At 46.0% G+C, this 21585-nt stretch overlaps 1 protein-coding gene across 4 annotated transcripts in view; it reads left to right on the plus strand.

Moving 5' to 3' along the window:
* PDS5A (PDS5 cohesin associated factor A) overlaps window positions 1-21585 on the plus strand; it is a 351976-nt gene that overhangs the window by 296780 nt on the left and 33611 nt on the right. For all 4 annotated transcript variants that reach the window (XM_063921117.1, XM_063921126.1, XM_063921146.1 and 1 more), the window contains exons 21-27: window positions 4352-4510; window positions 4615-4683; window positions 6876-7012; window positions 18594-18717; window positions 18914-19118; window positions 19398-19512; window positions 20493-20625. In XM_063921117.1, coding sequence (XP_063777187.1) covers window positions 4352-4510; window positions 4615-4683; window positions 6876-7012; window positions 18594-18717; window positions 18914-19118; window positions 19398-19512; window positions 20493-20625 — 942 coding nt within the window. The remainder of the gene's footprint in view (window positions 1-4351; window positions 4511-4614; window positions 4684-6875; window positions 7013-18593; window positions 18718-18913; window positions 19119-19397; window positions 19513-20492; window positions 20626-21585) is intronic.

Consider the following 21585-nt stretch of genomic DNA (forward strand, 5'->3'; position numbering starts at 1 on the left):
GAGTTCGCTTCTTCTCCCCTTAGTCCCACGATGCAGTGAGCCTGTTGCCAGCAGGACTCACTGAAAATAAAAAACCTATTTAAACTTTTACTTCTAAGCAGCTCAGGAGAGCCACCTAGCTTTGCACCCTTCTCGTTCGGGCACAAAAATCTAACTGAGGCTTGGAGGAGGGTCATGGGGGGAGGAGCCAGTGCACACCAGCTAGTCTAAAGCTTTTACTTTTTGTGCCCAGTCTCCTGCGGAGCCGCTATTCCCCATGGTCCTTACGGAGTTCCCAGCATCCACTAGGACGTCAGAGAAATATATATATATGTGTGTGTGTGTGTGTGTGTGTGTGTATACATACATGCATGCATGTTGGCTATCCCATATCAAAAATGCTTGGGACCAGAAGTGTTTTGGATATCGGATTTTTTCCGTGTTTTGGAATAATTGCATACCATAATCGGATATCATGGCAATGGGACCCAAGTCTAAGCACAGAATGTACTTATGTTTCATATACACCTTATACGCACAGCCTGAAGGTAACTTTAGCCAATATTTTTCATAATTTTGTGCATTAAACAGTTTGTGTACATACACATAATTCATTTGTTTCATATACACCTTATACACACAGCCTGAAGGTCGTTTAATACAATTTTTTGAATAATTTTGTATATTAAACAAAGTTTGTGTACATTGAGCAATCGGGAAACAAAAAGGTTTCACTGTTTCAGTCTCACTCGAAAAATTCTGTATTTCGGAATATTCCGTATTTTGGTATATTTGGATATGGGATACCCAACCTGTGTGTGTGTGTGTGTGTGTGTGTATATATATATATGTATGTATATATATATATATATATATATATATATATATGTGTGTGTGTGTGGGTGTATATATATATATATATATTTATATATGTGTGTGGGTGTGTGTGTATGTGTATATATAGATATATATATATATATATATATATATAGAGATATAGAGATACATGCAGAGGATGGCACAGCACTCCAAGGCGGCTTTGAAAATAATCACTCAGTTAGCAGGGATACAGCAACGTTTCAATGTATTAACATTTTCCTCAGGCTTGACAAATACAAAGACAGTACTTACATATATAGCAGACTCTCACCAGGTGCAGGACGCCGTCCTTCCGGATACGGGACAAACACCCGCCCAGCGGCGTGAACGTCAAAGATGACGTCATCCATGTGCTCCCCATCACCATGGTAACCAAATGCACTGCAATTGGACACAGTTTAGCTACAAGAATAAACAATGATTGTCCAATATAACTGATCATGGACCATATATAAGACCAATATGAATGAATAAATACATAATTAGTATAATATAGAAATATCTCCAAACTACAGCAAAAAATCTTATTTATCTAAAATAACTGAGAGTTAGATATTCATTTAAACCTCGTGGAGCCACAGTGTCCAATCTCTGGATCCACTGGGCTTCCCTCTGTAGCAATTTTAACCCTCGATTACCACCTCTTAATGAAGGTGGGATATGATCGATCATTCTGTATCTGACCGTGGTTAACGGATGGCGTGCAATACTAAAGTGGCGTGCGACAGGCTGCTCACTTTTACCCGTATTTATGGCTGCCTTAATAGCTGACCTATGGGCTGCCATACGTTCCTTAAATGTTCTTTCGGTTTTACCGATATATGACAGCCCACAGGGGCATATCAATTGGTACACCACATACCTGGACCCACACGTGAGTCTATGTTGGATGTGGTAGGTTTTACCTGTATGTGGGTGTTGGAATTTGTCACCTGGTATTAGAAACTGGCATGTCGTACAAGTACATCTATAACATCCCTTTCTCATGCCATAAAAAATGGATTGGGGCCTCGGATCATATATATCTGTTCTGACTAAAATGTCATGTCAAGGGCCAAGCGCATTACCTCTGATCCAGCAAAAGCAGAGGAGCAAATTGACCACATGTCTGATAAATTTAAAAATCGGGGCTACCATCCTACAATGCTCAAGGCAGCTAAAACTAAGGCCTTGGCATTGGACAGACACCAACTTCTATATCCCCAGAATAATTCAGCATCTGAGTCTTGTATCCCTTGGGTACAGGAATTCAATGCAGTAAGTGAAACCATTAAATCTTCAGTAAAAAAACATTGGGATATTATACAGTCAGATCCCGATTTGAAGTTGTCTGATTCTAGAATCATGCCCTGTTATAAAAGAACAAGAAATTTACATGACATTTTAGTCAGAACAGATATATATGATCCGAGGCCCCAATCCATTTTTTATGGCATGAGAAAGGGATGTTATAGATGTACTTGTACGACATGCCAGTTTCTAATACCAGGTGACAAATTCCAACACCCACATACAGGTAAAACCTACCACATCCAACATAGACTCACGTGTGGGTCCAGGTATGTGGTGTACCAATTGATATGCCCCTGTGGGCTGTCATATATCGGTAAAACCGAAAGAACATTTAAGGAACGTATGGCAGCCCATAGGTCAGCTATTAAGGCAGCCATAAATACGGGTAAAAGTGAGCAGCCTGTCGCACGCCACTTTAGTATTGCACGCCATCCGTTAACCACGGTCAGATACAGAATGATCGATCATATCCCACCTTCATTAAGAGGTGGTAATCGAGGGTTAAAATTGCTACAGAGGGAAGCCCAGTGGATCCAGAGATTGGACACTGTGGCTCCACGAGGTTTAAATGAATATCTAACTCTGTTATTTTAGATAAATAAGATTTTTTGCTGTAGTTTGGAGATATTTCTATATTATACTAATTATGTATTTATTCATTCATATTGGTCTTATATATGGTCCATGATCAGTTATATTGGACAATCATTGTTTATTCTTGTAGCTAAACTGTGTCCAATTGCAGTGCATTTGGTTACCATGGTGATGGGGAGCACATGGATGACGTCATCTTTGACGTTCACGCTGCTGGGCGGGTGTTTGTCCCGTATCCGGAAGGACGGCGTCCTGCACCTGGTGAGAGTCTGCTATATATGTAAGTACTGTCTTTGTATTTGTCAAGCCTGAGGAAAATGTTAATACATTGAAACGTTGCTGTATCCCTGCTAACTGAGTGATTATTTTCAAAGCCGCCTTGGAGTGCTGTGCCATCCTCTGCATGTACATACGTCTTACTGCACAGGCACCCGGCGCTCAGCTGCATAGTGCTTATGGGAGAGCCGGTACTCTCTATGTGTAGATATATAGATATAGATATATATAGATATTGATAGAGAGAGCGAGAACATGGCTGTTCTGAGAACACTTTTTCACCTATCATTCTAGTCAAGTTCCACTTAAACAGGACACTGACTTGATATCAACTTTGACACAAGAGCAGACTTTGAAAAAGGGAGATCCTCATGTATTGGTCATCCTCTGAGGATTTGTATAGGTAGAGCCATTAGTTTTGGAAAACTGCTCTTTTGGTCATTCATGATGTCTGCAAGACTGGTTTTCATAAATCAAAGTAAACATTTGCTAGATGCATCACTCTGGGAAGTTGACAGGCCTAGATTATAGATTTCTGTTCCTGACCATGCTAGGGCACATTTTACTTAATAAGTGAGTACAGAGCATCTGAGTTGAGTTGTCACCAGATCCTCAGTTTACTAAGTTTTGTAGATGCAATATTTTCTCTTTCATCCACTAGAGCAGTGGTTCTCAAACTCTGTCCTCAGGACCCCACACGGTTCACGTTTTCCATGTCACCCAGCAGCTGCACTGTGTATCACCAACTGTCATATTTTAAAAATCTACAGGTAACCTGCAAAACATGAACCGTGTGGGGTCCTGAGGACCGAGTTTGAGAACCTGTGCACTAGAGGATCCAGTGAGGTTAGTTTTGACAGTTATTTCTGAGTTCCCACTTGATGGACCAGCCTTGGGAGGTCTCTGAGCTTCCTGTGTCCCACAATAGGATGTGAGAGAAAACTGTACTTGAGTTGAATCCTTTTCTCAGAAAGTGACGGTCAGTTGGCTCCTGCGCTGTTATGCTCTAATTCTCTTTACCATCACAAAGGTATCGGAGGACCGTTTTTACTCTCCTTTTTGTTTATGCCCTTGGAGGCTTGGTTAGAAAAATAACGGACTTGCTGGCAGGTTAGGGGATATAGATGGGAAGTCATGTTAGACTTTAATCACTTAAAAAAAAAAAAAAATCAGCATAAACTCCTGGCTGAGCCTCTGTAACCAAAGTTCCAGTGTTCCCCAAAGGATTTAAGAAATGAATATATAAGCCAAAATTTCACAATTTTTATTGTTGCCATGTGTGACTCACTTGTCAAATGACAAAAGGTTTAAGTATCTGTTCTTATTTCAGCCTCTCAGCCGAAGTCTTAATGCAGATGTACCAGAACAGTTAGTCACACCTCTTGTGTCGCTAGGTCACATTTCCATGTTAGCACCTGATCAGTTTGCATCTCCGATGAAATCAGTTGTGGCAAATTTCATTGTGAAAGATCTACTAATGAACGACCGGGTGAGTCACCTCATAAACATTTTTGGTTGAATGTTTTAACAGTTAAAGTATTAGTACTAAAGAACTATTTTTATTTTCTGTCTCCTCCTTTCTCCCATATATAGACCAATGGTGAAAAGAATGGGAAACTCTGGTCCTCAGATGATGAAGTTTCTCCTGAAGTTCTTTCAAAAGTATGGATGCGTGTATGCGACCCTTTCTGCAGCTCTGTACTGTAAACAGTAGTATATACAATATTGTGTAGATCTATATTACATTGCATTGTGTAAAGTATAACCAGAGTAGTGTAGATCTTGTTTTTGTAGAAGGTGTCTTAATTTCACTCATAGGTGGGATTCTGGTAAATATGTGGTTATTGGGTTTCCATTAATTTTAGGTAATAGTTAATCTAATATCTGAAATTACCTTTAAACCATAACATTTTGTGTGTGCCTTGTTAAATAGCACGATGATTATTTGTTGTAGTGGTGCAATTGCATTCAGTTGATGCAGTAATATTTGGTATGTTGTAAAATGTGGAGTGAAGGTGTCTGGCTGACCCCTCACCTACAAAATAGCAGACTATTAAACGGCCCACACTATATAGATTTGCTTAGTTGCAGTGGTTTAAACTGACTATTACAACTAGTTCCATATGGTTAGAATTGCAAGGTTTAGTATGCAGGAGCAAATGTGTTATGTAGTACCGGAGGTTGAGGATTTGTGTCGAGAGTATGGTATGCTGAGAAATGAACCCTTTTAAATACAGGTGGATTTATCTGAAGGTCCATATGGGCTTAGGTGCGGGAGCCAATCAGTCGGGCTTGCTTGCCTGCTCACCACCCAATTCATCGGTAGAACATCGGAAATTAAACCTGTGATGGTGAGGAAACATTGGATACTCACCATTGCATCGTTAGCCATCGGAAACCAAATATTCAATTCCTTTTCTTAGTGGAGGCTATTGTTAAAATGCAGCAGAGACATTTCACAGACCTCTCATTGTAGCCTATTGATAAATAGAGTACTTGGAAAATGTAAGAGATCTGGTAAGCCAATATCTGATTTCATTGTATTAGTGGAGCATATTTATGAATCCGCTACTTATTTGAGAGAAGCAGCTATTGACGCAGGTTAAGTGTCTGCTAGAAAATCGTTGTCCGCAGTTGCAGCTCATGTGCGGCGTTCACATTGCGCATGCGCAAGGAAAAATGGCAACAGAAATTGCATACAGATCGTGATTGCAATGCAGCCGCTGTTTGACAGGAAGCTGGCGGAATCCTGCTGTTTTCTGGGTGTGCCTGAAAAAACGCAGGTGTGTCCATGCGTTTTTAAGGAGGGCCTCTGATGTCAGAGATGACCACTTCCAGCCTCTTGTGTCACAAGAATTGTGGATGACCTTGCCTGGCGCAGATAGGAGAAGTCTTCAATGATCCAGTAATTGCGAATGGTTTTGGCATATTGCGATGCATTCGCTATTTCTGCAGTGGGCGTTTTTTTTCTCTATTTCGGGGAAGCAACTATTTGATCGCAGCAACTGCTTTTTAGCAGAAACTGCAATCCTTACTGAATAAGGTCCTTTAAACGGTTTTCTTGCTTGATTGCAACTGTAATTCCTCATGTTACCAAAGTAGGTACACCTGTACCTGAGAATATTGGAGCCTGGGTTGCAAGGCTTTGGGCTTCTGCTGCAGCTATACAAAACTGCTTCATTGACTTCACTGATACACATTCACAAAACTCTACAGATGTGACATTTTTACATCCAGTGATAGATACTTTGGGGGAAAGTGCTTCTCTCCCTTGAACACATTCTCAACGTCTCCAGCGACTGAGTTTCCAATATATGAAATGCAAGTGGAAACAGGATTTCTGCAATTACCAATACACCTTTTCTCTGTATTCCATGGGGGACACTGGGTACGCTCCCTCGTGCTTTTATGTTGGTTGGTTTGTTTAGTTGTTAGATCTGTTTTGTGCTTTGTTCAACACTACATTGTCATATTATCTTCTCCCCTGCATTATACTCTACCAAAGTTCTTGAGCTTTGTTATATTAAAAACTGAGATTCTGTTGACCAATGAGGGTGTAAAGGGTTAGGAGCATGATCAGTGGCAATTTATATTTGAAGAGCCAAGTTTCCTCGTGCCACCTTGTATACCCAGTCTCCCCCATGGAATTCATAGACAGAGTTTAATGGTAAGTGTAAAAATCGTACTTGAACAACCACTAGATCATTTTCCTTGTATGAAACGTATGCTATTACATGAAAAAACTGTAACCTGCGCCGATGTTTTTCTATTTAGTTAAATTACTATTAAATAGGGCACTTTGATATTCCTCATTCATGAAATATCCTCTGTAACATAAGTGTTTGATTCTTTAGGTGCAGGCCATAAAGTTACTGGTGCGCTGGCTGCTGGGTATGAAGAACAATCAGTCAAAGTCTGCAAACTCCACATTGCGATTGTTGTCTGCTATGCTGGTCAGCGAAGGAGACTTGACGGAGCATAAAAGAATAAGGTGATTAGCAATATAGTCCTAAGAGATCACTTGCTTAGCTCAACCTTAGACAAATATCAAGTGATATGTAGCAAAATAGGATTTTAATTACCTACCGGTAAATCCTTTTCTCGTAGTCTGTAGAGGATACTGGGGTCCACATTAGTACCATGGGGTATAGATGGGTCCACTAGGAGCCTTGGGCACTTTAAGAAATTAATAGTGTGGCCTGGGTCCTCCCTCTATGCCCCTCCTACCAGACTCAGTTTAGAAACTGTGCCTGGGAGACGGCCATACCATGAGAGAAGGATTTAACAGAACAGTGGTGAGATTCGAACCAGCACACACCAAACGAGGAAAGCCATGCTAACCAAACTTGAACAGCAACGGCTGAACCAATAACAATACTTAACGTAAGAAACAGCGCAGGAAAACACAAAGCACTGGGCAGGCGGGCGCCCAGTATCCTCTACGGACTACGAGAAAAGGATTTACCAGTAGGTAATTTAAATCCTATTTTCTCTTATGTCCTAGAGGATACTGGGGTCCACATTAGTACCATGGAGATGTACCAAAGCTCCCAAACCGGATGGGAGAGTGCTGAGGATCCTGCAGAACGGATTGACCAAACTGAAGGTCCTCAGAGGCCAAAGTATTGAACTAGTGTAACTTAGCAAACGTGTACGAACCTGACCAAGTAGCTGCTTGGCAGGGCTGTAAAGCAGACACACCCTGGGCAGTCGCCCAGGAAGAACCCGCCGACCGAGTAGAGTGGGCATGAACAGAGTTAGGAACCGGCAAACCTGCCGTAGAGTAAGCATGCTGGATAATAACCCTGATCCAGTGTGCAATTGTCTTTGAAGCAGGACACCTAATTTTATTGAGATCATAGAGAACAAACAGCGAGTCTGATTTTCTGTGACGAGCTGTCCTTTTCACATAGATCTTCAAAGCCCTCACAACATCCAAGGAATTTGAAGTAGTAGAGGTGTCTGTAACCACCGGAACCACAATAGGTTGGTTGATATGAAACGCAGACACCACCTTCGAGTTCTGAGTTCAGCTCGATCCTCATGAAAAAACAAATAGGAGCTCTTGTGAGACAACGCCCCCAGTTCCGACACACGGCTTGCAGAAACCAAGGCCAACAGTGTGACGGTCTTACATGTAAGAAACTTGACGTCAACGTCCTGTAAAGGTTCAAACCATTCAGATTGCAGGAATTGCAACACCACGTTGCGATCCCAAGGTACCGTGGGAGGCACAAAGGGCGGTTGAATGTGTAGAACCCCTTTTAAGAACGTCTGAACCTCAGGGAGAGAAGCTAATTGTTTGTGGAAGAAAATGGGCAAGGCCGAAATCTGGGCTTTTAAGGAGTCCAGGCGTAAGCCCACTTCCACACCTGACTGCAGAAAGAGCAGAAAACGTCCCAGGCGAAATTCCTCTGCAGGGAATTTCCTGAGTTCACACCAAGCAATATATTTTCTCCAAATCCGTTGGTAATGTTTAAACATGCCGTCAAACGTAGCTGCGGTAAGTCTTGATAGATGAAAGGCCCTTGTTGCAGAAGGTCCTCCCGAAGAGGTAGAGGCCACGGATCCTTCAGGAGCATCTCCAGTAGGTCCACATACCAAGCCCTTCTTGGCCTATCCGTAGCAATGAAAATTGCTTGAAACCTTTACCTTTTTTATTCTTTTGAGAATCCTTGGGATCAATGGAAGAGGTGGAAACATGTGCACCCCCTGATAGGCTCACGGAGTCACCAGAGTGTCTACCGCCACCGCCTGTGGGTCTCTTTACCTGGAACAATACTGCTGGAGTTTCGTGTTGAGACGAGAGGCCATCATGTTGATCTGTGGAAGTCCCCACCCACTCGTCAAGCACCCAAAAACCTCCAGGTGAAGGGTCCACTCTCCTGGATGGAGATCGTGTCTGCTGAGGATGTTTGCTTCCCAGTTGTCCACTCCCGGAATGAAGATTGCGGACAATGCTATTGCATGTCTTTTCGTCCAGAGGAGAATCCTTGTTACGTCTTGACATCGCTGCTCTGCTCTTCGTTCCGCCTTGTTGGTTTATGTACGTCACCGCCGTCACATTGTCTGATTGAACCTGAATGGCTTGATCTTCAAGAAGATGTGAAGCCTGCAGAATGGCGTTGTATGCGGCCCTTAGTTCCAGAAAGTTGATTGGAAGAGTGGCTTCCTGACTTGTTGTTTTTCCTTGTAAGTGTTGCTTCCTGGTGACTGCTCCCCAACCTCGGAGGCTTGCGTCTGTGGTTAGAAGAATCCAATTTTGAATCCTGAACCTCCTGCCTTCTGTGAGGTGAGGAGTCTGAAGCCACCTCAGCAGAGAAATCCTGGCTCTTGGCGACAGACGTATCCTGTGGTGCATGTGTAGATGCGATCCGGATCATTTGTCTAACACAGTGGTTCTTAAACTCGGTCCTCGGGACCCCACACAGTGCATGTTTTGCAGGTAACCCAGCAGCTGCACAGGTGTATTAATTAATCACTGACACATTTTAAAAGGTCCACAGGTGGAGTTAATTATGTCACTTGTGATTCTGTGAGGAGACCTGCAAAACATGCACTGTGTGGGGTCCTGAGGACCGAGTTTGAGAACCTGTGGTCTAACAGATCCAGTTGGAAGGGCCTTGCGTGAAACCTTCCGTACGGCAGGGCCTCATAAGCCGCTACCATCTTACCCAGAAGACGAATGCACAGGTGCACCGATATCCAGGGAGGTTGTAGAACCTCCCACATCATCGACTGAATTACCAATGCCTTTTCCAGTGGAAGAAAAACTCTCATTGCTTGGGTGCCCAGGTTCATGCCCAGAAACACAAGTTTTCTCGTCGGTTCCAGGTGAGATTTCGTAGGCTCAGAATCCACCCGTAATCCTGGAGCAGTTGAGTCGAAATTGCAATACTGTCCAGCAGCTTCTCCCTGGATGATGCTTTTATCAGCACGTCGTCCAGGTAAGGATTTATGTTCACTCCCTGTTTGCGTAGGAGGAACAGCTCTGCCATGACCTTGGTGAATACCTGTGGTGCCGTTGAGAGGCCAAATGGCAGGGCCTGGAATTGGTAGTGATAGTCCTGTAATGCAAACCTTAGATAAGCCTGGTGAGGCAGCCAGATCGAGATTTGAAGATATGCATCCTTGATATCTAGAGACACCCAAGGATTCCCCTTCCACCAGACCTGAGATCACCGCTCTCAGAGACTCCATCTAATATCTGTAAGTACTGGTTCAGGGATCTGAGGTTTAAAATGGGCCTTACCGAACTGTCCAGTTTCGGAACCACAAACAGGTTAAAATTATAACCTTTGTTCTGTAGGTAAGGTGAAACTAACAATGACCTGAGTCTGTACCTGTTTTTGTATCGCTGCCTGTAGAGTCAGACTTGCTTCTGGAGAAGTTTGTAAGCCTGATTTGAAGAATCTGCGGTGTGTGTTCCTGAAACTCCAGTCTGTAGCCCTGGGTGATAAGATCTTTGACCCAGGTATCTAGGCCTAATGTTGTCCATATGTGACTGAAATATCTCAAGTGGGCACCCACCTGCCTGTCTTCCAATCAGTGCGGTCCACCGTCATGCCGAAGGCTTTGTGGAAGCAGAGCCGGAGGTATGTTCCTGTGAACCTGCAGGAGCAGGTTTTTTGGGTTTACCTCTATTACCTTTGAAGGAAGCAGAAGAACCCTTGGTTGAACTTTGCTGTCTGAAAGAACTGCAGAGGTGGAGCAGAGTAGATTTTCCTAGCTGGGGGTGCTGCAGACAGGAGGTATGTAGACTTACCCGCCGTAGCCTTGGATTTCCACGCATCCAGTTCATCTCCAAACAGGGTGTCACCTTTGAATGGTAGGCTTTCCACTCCCTTTCTGGAATCCTCATTCCACTGACATGGCCGTGGAGCGTGCATGGAGTAAGCCAATTTCTCTGATGTCCTAGTGGATGCTGGGTACTCCGTAAGGACCATGGGGAATAGACGGGCTCCGCAGGAGACTGGGCACTCTAAAAGAAAGATTAGGTACTATCTGGTGTGCACTGGCTCCTCCCTCTATGCCCCTCCTCCAGACCTCAGTTAGAATCTGTGCCCGGCCCGAGCTGGTTGCACACTAGGGGCTCTCCTGAGCTTCTAGTAAAGAAAGTATTTGTTAGGTTTTTTATTTTCAGTGAGATCTGCTGGCAACAGACTCACTGCTACGAGGGACTAAGGGGAGAGAAGCGAACCTACCTGCTTGCAGCTAGCTTGGGCTTCTAAGGCTACAGGACACCATTAGCTCCAGAGGGATCGAACACAGGCCCAGCCTCGGTCGTCCGGTCCCGGAGCCGCGCCGCCGTCCCCCTTGCAGAGCCAGAAGCAAGAAGACATCCTGAAAATCGGCGGCTGAAGACTCCGGTCTTCATTAAGGTAGCGCACAGCACTGCAGCTGTGCGGCATTGCTCCCTATGCACACCACATACTCCGGTCACTGATGGGTGCAGGGGGGGGGGGGGGGGGACGACGGCGCCCTGGGCTGCAATTAGAGTACCTTACATTGGCAAACAGCACATAAAACTATATATGTGCAAAAATCCCCTGCCATAATATAAATATAAGAGCGGGAGAAGTCCGCCGAGAAGGGGGCGGGGCTATCTCCCTCAGCACACTGGCGCCATTTCCTCTTCACAGCTCCGCTGGAAGACAGCTCCCCGGGCTCTCCCCTGCAGTTTCCAGGCTCAAAGGTAAAAAAGAGAGGGGGGGGGGGGGGGGGGGGGGCACTAAATTTAGGCTCAAACTGTATATGTAAAGCAGCTATAGGGAAAATCACTTTGTGTTTGTGTAAATCCCTGATTATATAGCGCTGTGGTGTGTGCTGGCATACTCTCTCTCTGTCTCCCCAAAGGACTTTGTGGGGTCCTGTCCTCAGTCAGAGCATTCCCTGTGTGTGTGCGGTGTGTCGGTACGGCTGTGTCGACATGTTTGATGAGGAGGCTTATGTGGAGGCGGAGCAGGTGCCGATAAGTGTGATGTCACTCCCTGCGGGGCCGACACCAGAATGGGTGGATATGTGGAAGGTTTTACATGACAGTGTCAACTCCTTGCATAAAAGGTTCGATGACCTAACAGCTGTGGGACAGCCGGCTTCTCAGCCAGTGCCTGCCCAGGCGTCTCAAAGGCAATCAGGGGCTCAAAAACGCCCGCTACCTCAGATGGCAGACACAGATGTCGACACGGAGTCTGACTCCAGTGTCGACGAGGACGAGACTAATGTACAATCCACTAGGGCCATCCGTTGCATGATTACGGCAATGAAAAATGTGTTGCACATTTCTGACATTAACCCAGGTACCACTAAAAAGGGTATTATGTTCGGGGAGAAAAAGCAACCAGTGGTTTTTCCCCCGTCAGATGAGTTGAATGAAGTGTGTGAAGAAGCGTGGGCTTCCCCCGATAAGAAACTAGTGATTTCTAAAAAGTTACTGATGGCGTACCCTTTCCCGCCAGAGGACAGGTTACGTTGGGAGACATCCCCTAGGGTGGATAAGGCGCTCACACGCTTGTCAAAAAAGGTGGCACTGCCGTCTCAGGATACGGCCGCCTTAAAGGAGCCTGCGGATAGAAAGCAGGAGGCTATCCTGAAGTCTGTATATACACACTCAGGTACTATACTGAGACCTGCAATTGCTTCAGCTTGGATGTGTAGTGCTGCAGCAGCTTGGTCCGATACCCTGTCAGAAAATATTGATACCCTCGACAGGGATACGATTTTGCTAACCATAGAGCATATTAAAGACGTCGTCTTATATATGAGAGATGCACAGAGGGATATTTGCCGGCTGGCATCTAGAATTAATGCAATGTCCATTTCTGCCAGGAGAGTATTATGGACTCTGCAGTGGACAGGTGATGCGGATTCTAAAAGGCACATGGAGGTTTTGCCTTACAAGGGTGAGGAATTGTTTGGGGATGGTCTCTCGGACCTCGTTTCCACAGCAACAGCTGGGAAGTCGACATTTTTACCTCAGGTTCCCTCACAGCCTAAGAAAGCACCGTATTATCAGGTACAGTCCTTTCGGCCCCAGAAAGGCAAGCGGGTCAAAGGCGCTTCCTTTCTGCCCAGAGGCAAGGGAAGAGGGAAAAAGCTGCACCAGACAGCCAGTTCCCAGGATCAAAAATCTTCCCCCGCTTCCTCTAAGTCCACCGCATGACGCTGGGGCTCCACAGGCGGAGCCAGGTGCGGTGGGGGCGCGTCTCCGGAACTTCAGCGACCAGTGGGTTCGCTCACAGGTGGATCCCTGGGTTCTGCAAGTAGTATCACAGGGATACAAGCTGGAGTTCGAGGCGACTCCCCCTCGCCGTTACCTCAAATCAGCCTTGCCTGCTGCTCTCAGAGAAAGGGAGGTAGTACTGGCGGCAATTCACAAGCTGTATCTTCAGCAGGTGATAATCAAGTTACCCCTCCTTCAACAGGGACGGGGTTACTATTCCACAATGTTTGTGGTACCGAAACCGGAAGGTTCGGTAAGACCCATTCTAAATTTGAAATCCTTGAACATTTATATAAAAAAGTTCAAGTTCAAGATGGAATCGCTCAGGGCGGTTATTGCAAGCCTGGAAGAGGGGGATTTTATGGTGTCATTGGACATCAAGGATGCTTACCTGCATGTCCCCATTTATCCACCCCACCAGGAGTACCTCAGGTTTGTGGTACAGGACTGTCATTACCAATTCCAGACGTTGCCATTTGGTCTGTCCATGGCACCGCGGGTATTTACCAAGGTAATGGCTGAAATGATGAGGCTCCTCCGAAAGAAGGGAGTCATAATTATCCCGTACTTGGACGATCTCCTTTTAAAGGCGAGGTCCAAAGAGCAGTTGCTAGTCAGCGTAGCACTATCTCAGGAAGTGCTGCATCAGCACGGCTGGATTCTGAATATCCCAAAGTCACAGCTGATTCCTGCGCCGCGTCTGCTGTTCTTGGGCATGATTCTGGACACAGAACAGAAGAAGGTCTTTCTCCCGGAGGAGAAGGCCCAGGAATTATCATCTCTGGTCAGGGACCTCCTGAAACCAAAGCAGGTGTCGGTGCATCACTGCACGCGAGTCCTGGGAAAGATGGTAGCTTCTTACGAAGCAATTCCCTTCGGCAGGTTCCATGCGAGGATCTTTCAGTGGGATCTGTTAGACAAGTGGTCTGAATCGCATCTCCAGATGCATCGGTTGATCACCCTGTCCCCGAGGGCCAGAGTGTCTCTGCTGTGGTGGCTGCAGAGTGCTCATCTGCTCGAAGGCCGCAGATTCGGCATACAGGACTGGGTCCTGGTGACCACGGATGCAAGCCTCCGAGGTTGGGGGGCAGTCACCCAGATAAGAAACTTCCAAGGACATTGGTCGAGTCAGGAAACTTCCCTACACATAAATATTCTGGAACTAAGGGCCATTTACAACGCCCTGAGTCAAGCAGAACCCCTGCTTCAAATCCAGCCAGTTCTGATTCAGTCAGACAACATCACGGCAGTCGCCCATGTAAATCGACAGGGCGGCACAAGAAGCAGGATGGCAATGGCAGAAGCCACAAGGATTCTTCGATGGGCGGAGAATCACATGCTAGCACTGTCAGCAGTGTTCATTCCGGGAGTGGACAACTGGGAAGCAGACTTCCTCAGCAGACACGACTTCCACCCGGGAGAGTGGGGACTTCATCCAGAAGTCTTCAAGCTGATTGTAAATCGCTGGGAACGGCCACAGGTGGACATGATGGCGTCCCGTCTCAACAAAAAGCTAAAAAGATATTGCGCCAGGTCAAGGGACCCTCATGCGATAGCTGTGGACGCTCTAGTGACACCGTGGGTGTACCAGTCGGTGTATGTGTTCCCCCCTCTTCCTCTCATACCCAAGGTACTGAGGATAATAGGAAAAAGGGGAGTAAGAACTATACTCATTGTTCCGGATTGGCCAAGAAGAACTTGGTACCCAGAACTTCAGGAAATGATCTCAGAGGACCCATGGCCTCTGCCGCTCAGACAGGACCTGCTACAGCAGGGGCCCTGTCTGTTCCAAGACTTACCGTGGCTGCGTTTGACGGCATGGCGGTTGAACGCCGGATCCTAAAGGAAAAGGGCATTCCAGATGAAGTCATTCCTACGCTGATAAAAGCTAGGAAGGCTGTGACAGCAAAACATTATCACCGCATATGGCGAAAATATGTTGCTTGGTGTGAGGCCAGAAAGGCCCCAACGGAGGAATTTCAGTTGGGTCGATTTCTGCACTTCCTACAGTCAGGAGTGACTATGGGCCTAAAATTGGGTTCCATAAAAGTCCAGATTTCGGCCCTGTCTATTTTCTTTCAAAAAGAACTGGCTTCACTGCCTGAAGTTCAGACGTTTGTTAAGGGAGTGCTGCATATTCAGCCTCCTTTTGTGCCTCCAGTGGCACCTTGGGATCTCAATGTTGTGTTTGATTTCCTAAAATCACATTGGTTTGAGCCACTTAAAACCGTGGAGCTAAAATATCTCACGTGGAAAGTGGTCATGCTGTTGGCCTTGGCTTCGGCCAGGCGTGTGTCAGAATTGGCAGCTTCGTCGTGTAAAAGCCCATATCTGATTTTCCATATGGACAGGGCAGAATTGAGGACTCGTCCCCAATTTCTCCCAAAGGTGGTATCCGCTTTTCATTTGAACCAACCTATTGTGGTGCCTGCGGCTACTCGTGACTTGGAGGATTCCAAGTTGCTGGACGTAGTCCGGGCCCTAAAAATCTATGTTTCCAGGACAGCTGGAGTCAGAAAAACTGACTCGCTATTTATCCTGCATGCACCCAACAAGCTGGGTGCTCCTGCTTCAAAGCAGACTATTGCTCGCTGGATCTGTAGCACGATTCAACTTGCACATTCTGCGGCTTGACTGCCGCATCCTAAGTCAGTAAAAGCCCATTCCACGAGGAAGGTGGGCTCTTCTTGGGCGGCTGCCCGAGGGGTCTCGGCTTTACAACTTTGCCGAGCTGCTACTTGGTCGGGTTCAAACACATTTGCAAAATTCTACAAGTTTGATACCCTGGCTGAGGAGGACCTTGAGTTTGCTCATTCGGTGCTGCAGAGTCATCCGCACTCTCCCGCCCGTTTGGGAGCTTTGGTATAATCCCCATGGTCCTTACGGAGTACCCAGCATCCACTAGGACGTCAGAGAAAATAAGAATTTACTCACCGGTAATTCTATTTCTCGTAGTCCGTAGTGGATGCTGGGAGCCCGTCCCAAGTGCGGACTCTCTGCAATACGTGTATATAGTTATTGCTTAACTAAAGGGTTTTGTTATGAGCCATCTGTTAATTAGGCTCATTTGTTGTTCATACTGTTAACTGGGTATAGTTATCACAAGTTGTACGGTGTGATTGGTGTGGCTGGTATGAGTCATACCCTGGATTCCAAATCCTTTCCTTGTAGTGTCCGCTCTTCCGGGCACAGTTTCCCTAACTGAGGTCTGGAGGAGGGGCATAGAGGGAGGAGCCAGTGCATTCCAGATAGTACCTAATCTTTCTTTTAGAGTGCCCAGTCTCCTGCGGAGCCCGTCTATTCCCCATGGTCCTTATGGAGTACCCAGCATCCACTACGGACTACGAGAAATAGAATTACCGGTGAGTAAATTCTTATTTTCTTTTAGGGCTTCGACCATAAAATTAGCAGAGTCCTGTACATGTTGTAAAACTATCTCCCCCCTATGTAAAGAATCTAAGTCCTCAATTAGAGTACCTGACCATTTGGAAATGGCCCTAGAGATCCAAATGCAAGCTATAGTGGGTCTCTGAGCCACCCCCACAGCTGTGTACAGAGATTTGAGAATGGTCTCAATCTTGCGGTAAGCCGTGTTCTTTAAGGAGGCCTCCTGCACCTGAGACTGGTAAGATTGTCTTACAGGACAACCTAGAAATTGAGGCATCAACAATTAGCGGCACTTCCCACTTTTTCCTATCATCCTGCGGAAAAGGGCAAGATGCTATTAACAGTTTTGGGATCTGAAACTTCTTGTCAGGAGTGAGCCAAGTTTCTTCAAATAGAGAATTTAACTCTTTAGATGCAGGGAAGGTAGCAGAGGATTTCTTTTTTTACATTGAAATGAGATTCCTCAGTATCTATCACTGTATCAGGAATGTGCAGGACCTCCCTAATAGCCTCTATTAGGGCCTGTATTCCCTGTGATAGAGCTGTATCCCCCCCCCCACCTAAATCCACATCACCGTCATCTGCATCAGTGTCATCATCATCGGTGTCAGTATGCAGGATTTGTGCCAGTGTAGTTTTTGTGGACAAATGGCAGGGGTCTAAGACGCTGGTATGGGCACTGAATCTCTATTCATCAGGTCATTTATAAACTGTCTTAAGTATTGCGTCTTTTTCTCAGTTTGGGACAATTTGAGAAATGTTTGAGATCATCCCTTTCAGTGAATTTAACCACACTGGTTCCGATCCACTAGCCTGAGAAGGTGTACTATCTTGTGTACACTATAGATTCCCCTGGGGACGAGAAGCACTCTGCAGTGCAGGACACACTCTTTTGACATGGCAACAAGTAAAAACACAGCCGCACAGTAGAGAAGAGGGTATAACACCGTTAACCCACCCAGAGACCTCTAGGGAGACAGAGTATTATGGAGCCAGCCACAACGCGCCCCTATGGCCAATAAAAGACTTAGCCGGGTCGCAAACTAAGTACCCTTAATAGGGGCTTAGTATACCATTATTGCTTGCCCCCCCCCCCCCCCCCCCCCTTGCTATAACCCACTGGTACCGCTGAGGTAAACTGGAGTCTTGAAGGAGGAGCTGTGTGTCCCTGTGAGACTGTTCAGTGAGATCTGCAGAGGTAAAATGGCGCTGGTGAGCGGCTGGATCCGCTCATAGTGAAGCCCTGCCCCCTTAATGACGGGCTGTCTTCCTGGTTTTATTAGACTGGCTTGAGGTATTTCATGTGCTTAACAGTGGGTTAAAACCCCTGTAAGCGATAGCGCCAGTGTGGGTGGTGGTTGACTTCAGCTCGCCCCTCACCGAGGATACACACTTCAGCATGTTACTGAAGTTTGGGGCCGCAGCCTGCATGTCAGTGCATTACTCATACCCTTATGCCGCCATTCTCGCAGGCGACCTGCAAACCGGGACGCCGGCGTTCGACTCACCACTCTTCTTTCTTCTGGCTCTGTTAGGGCTGCGGGAGGGTACGCTGGCCGTGGTGGGTCTTGCGAATGACTCCCTCAGGAGCACAGTGTCCTGTCAGCGGAGAAACCCAACCATTAACCCTTTAGGAAGTTGGGCTGTTCTTCCCCCCCTAAGTCCAACGAAGCAGGCATGCTGGTGCCACCCAGCAGTGCCTGAAAATAACAAACGGAAAACAAATGCAGAAAACTCTTCAGGAGCTTCCCTAAGTGTGATCGGCTCCTCCGGGCACATTTTCTAAACGGAGTCTGGTAGGAGGGGCATAGAGGGGGGAGCCAGCCCACACTATTCATTTCTTAAAGTACCCAAAGCTAGTGGACCCCAGTATCCTCTAGGATGTAAGAGAAATCAGATTTTACTCTCTGACTAATGCTACTATCTGATCAGGTAATTCAGTCTGACTTTATCATTGTTTCAGTAAATCTGACATGTCTCGTTTGAGATTGGCTGCTGGTGGTGCCATCATGAAGTTGGCACAGGAGCCTTGTTACCATGAAATAATCACCCCGGAGCAGTTCCAGCTGTGTGCGCTGGTTATTAATGTAAGTGCAATTTTATTGATCTTACTGCTCATTCAATGTAAGAATATTCTGGCCTGTGTGGTTTTTTCAGTCTCCCATTCTATAGTGTCCTGTGAGCCTGTAACCACGTTTATTTGTGCTGTCACAGTGGAATGGTTACTGCACAGCATGTGCTGAGTAGCTACCAATGTGTGGTTTGTCTCTGTCTCTTCTGCAGGATGAGTGTTACCAGGTGCGACAGATATTTGCACAGAAGCTGCACAAGGCACTGGTGAAGCTTCAGCTTCCACTAGAGTACATGGCTATTTTTGCTCTGTGTGCAAAGGATCCAGTTAAAGAACGAAGAGCCCATGCTAGACAGTGCTTACTTAAAAACATCAGTATACGGAGGGAGTACATAAAGCAAAACCCAATTGCAAGTGGTGAGTAGTTGTGTATGTTTTGTAACTTGTCATTTACCGCCATGTGTTTATTTTTTTATTTTTTTTATGTCGCTATTCAGCACTCTGAATTTGTCAACTGATCTGTGAGCAGTTCTGTGGCAAACTTTCCACGCCTTCATTCCGCACTGCATCACTAGTTGTCAGCCCAGTTCTGGTGCTGGCTGTTACTTTGAGAGTCCCCTTGTTTATAAAAAGTAATAAAGGTCTCCTTTCACATTGAAAAGTCGTAATCTCATGATTTGTGCAATGTTTCCATAGAAAAGCTGCTGTCCTTACTGCCGGAATATGTTGTCCCATACATGATTCATCTCCTGGCTCACGATCCAGATTTTACGAAACCTCAGGATATTGACCAATTACGTGATATCAAAGAGTAAGTTTCTAAAATGAGACTATTAAATCTCATTGAATTTCATAAATTGTGTCCCCAAACCCGTTTGGCTAAACGTATTTTGTGCAGTCTGTAGGAATTTAAACATTATGCCATTAACATTAAGCTATCAACGCAAAATTTTGAACATACTCTCACGGTTATCTGTGTATTCTCGGTATCCAATTAGCTGCAGTAATTTTGCCACAGCCAATGAATTCGGCCAGGGCTGTCCAAGTAACCCCGTAAACCGGCACTTATCGGGGATTATGCATCAAGTGCCTCAGAACGCTGGAGGGGGTAGTTTTCTATCCCCCACTTCATTGTCCCCAAGCATAATTTGCAGTTAACAGCCGTCGAAGCTGCAATAATACATAGGATCAGCGCTGTAATGACCATATGTCAAAAATCACGTTATCAAGCATTTTTTGTTTTGGCCGAATACCAGTTGTGCCTAATTGGATGCCTGCTTATGTGAAAGTGTTGTTGCTAGTGATTCTATATACAAAATACAAATGTTGATTGAACTACTTGGTCTACTACAGGGGTGTTCAGTATGATATCCTGGCGTCTGGATGCCAGCGTTCACCGCGGCATCCCAACACCTCTGGGGAGTAGGTACACTAACCCTCCATCCCCCCCCCCCCACACACACTTACCCTAACCCTATCCATCCTGGATGGCAGCCAGGGCTAAAACTCGGTGGAGGGGGTAGGGGCGTGGCTGTAGCTGGCGGCTATAGCCAACCTCCCCCCAATCAGTGCACTAACACCCACCTTGATGCTTTCCGGATGCTGGCTGTCTGTGTACCGGCGCCTGTCTCCTTAGTGGTGTCGTTCACATGACCGCTGATATCCTGACTGCCGGTATGCTTAACGCATCCCTACTACAATACAATAACCAGTGTTTAGGTAGCAATACATTGCTTTTATGTTTGAGGAATAGTATTTGAACATGTACTATAGTAACCTTTTCGAATGCAGGTGCCTTTGGTTCATGCTTGAAGTTTTAATGGCCAAGAATGAGAACAACAGTCACTTGTTCATGAAGAAAATGTGTGAGAGCATCAAACAGACCAGGGACGCTCAGTCTCCAGATGATCCGAAAGCAAATGAAGTAAGTTTTTTAAGCTATTTAAATCTTAAACAGAATAATAAGTTTAATAAAGTAATGGTATATACTTTGAATATGAGTAAACTCATGCAGCTTAAGTGTGTTTCACCAGAAAATGTTTGCAAAGGAGATTACTCGTGATTACATATAGTATGTTAAGTTGTTAAACTGGATTGTCTAGTACTGGCTCTTAATGTCAAAGCTTTTAGAATGTGTTCTGTCAGTGTTTCCTCCGATCCCTTGCACCACACTCCACACAGAAGTATCCAATAAACACATCTGCTTTCTTAAGTCTGTTGCTGACCCTGCAGCATGTTTCCAGTGAGTGAATGCATGAAGCCTGTCCATCACAAGCCTGCCCCAGTGTGCTACGCCCTGCGGAAACTGCTTGGAGCCATGCTTCCCCAGTGTACTACACTCTGTGGAGACTGCATAAAGCCAGTCCATCACAAGCCTGCCCCAGTGTGTTGCACGCTGTGGAGACTGCATGAAGCCTGTCCCAGTGTGCTACATCCTGTGGAGACTGCATGAAGCCTGTCCCAGTGTGCTACACCCTGTGGAGACTGCATGAAGCCTGTCCCAGTGTGCTACATCCTGTGGAGACTGCATGAAGCCTGTCCCAGTGTGCTACACCCTGTGGAGACTGCATGAAGCCTGTCCCAGTGTGCTACATCCTGTGGAGACTGCATGAAGCCTGTCCCAGTGTGCTACACCCTGTGGAGACTGCATGAAGCCTGTCCCAGTGTGCTACACCCTGTGGAGACTGCATGAAGCCTGTCCCAGTGTGCTACATCCTGTGGAGACTGCATGAAGCCTGTCCCAGTGTGCTACACCCTGTGGAGACTGCATGAAGCCTGTCCCAGTGTGCTACATCCTGTGGAGACTGCATGAAGCCTGTCCCAGTGTGCTACATCCTGTGGAGACTGCATGAAGCCTGTCCCAGTGTGCTACACCCTGTGGAGA

This window comes from Pseudophryne corroboree, chromosome 1 (genome assembly GCF_028390025.1).
Source record: "Pseudophryne corroboree isolate aPseCor3 chromosome 1, aPseCor3.hap2, whole genome shotgun sequence".
Taxonomy (NCBI): Eukaryota; Metazoa; Chordata; class Amphibia; order Anura; family Myobatrachidae; genus Pseudophryne; species Pseudophryne corroboree.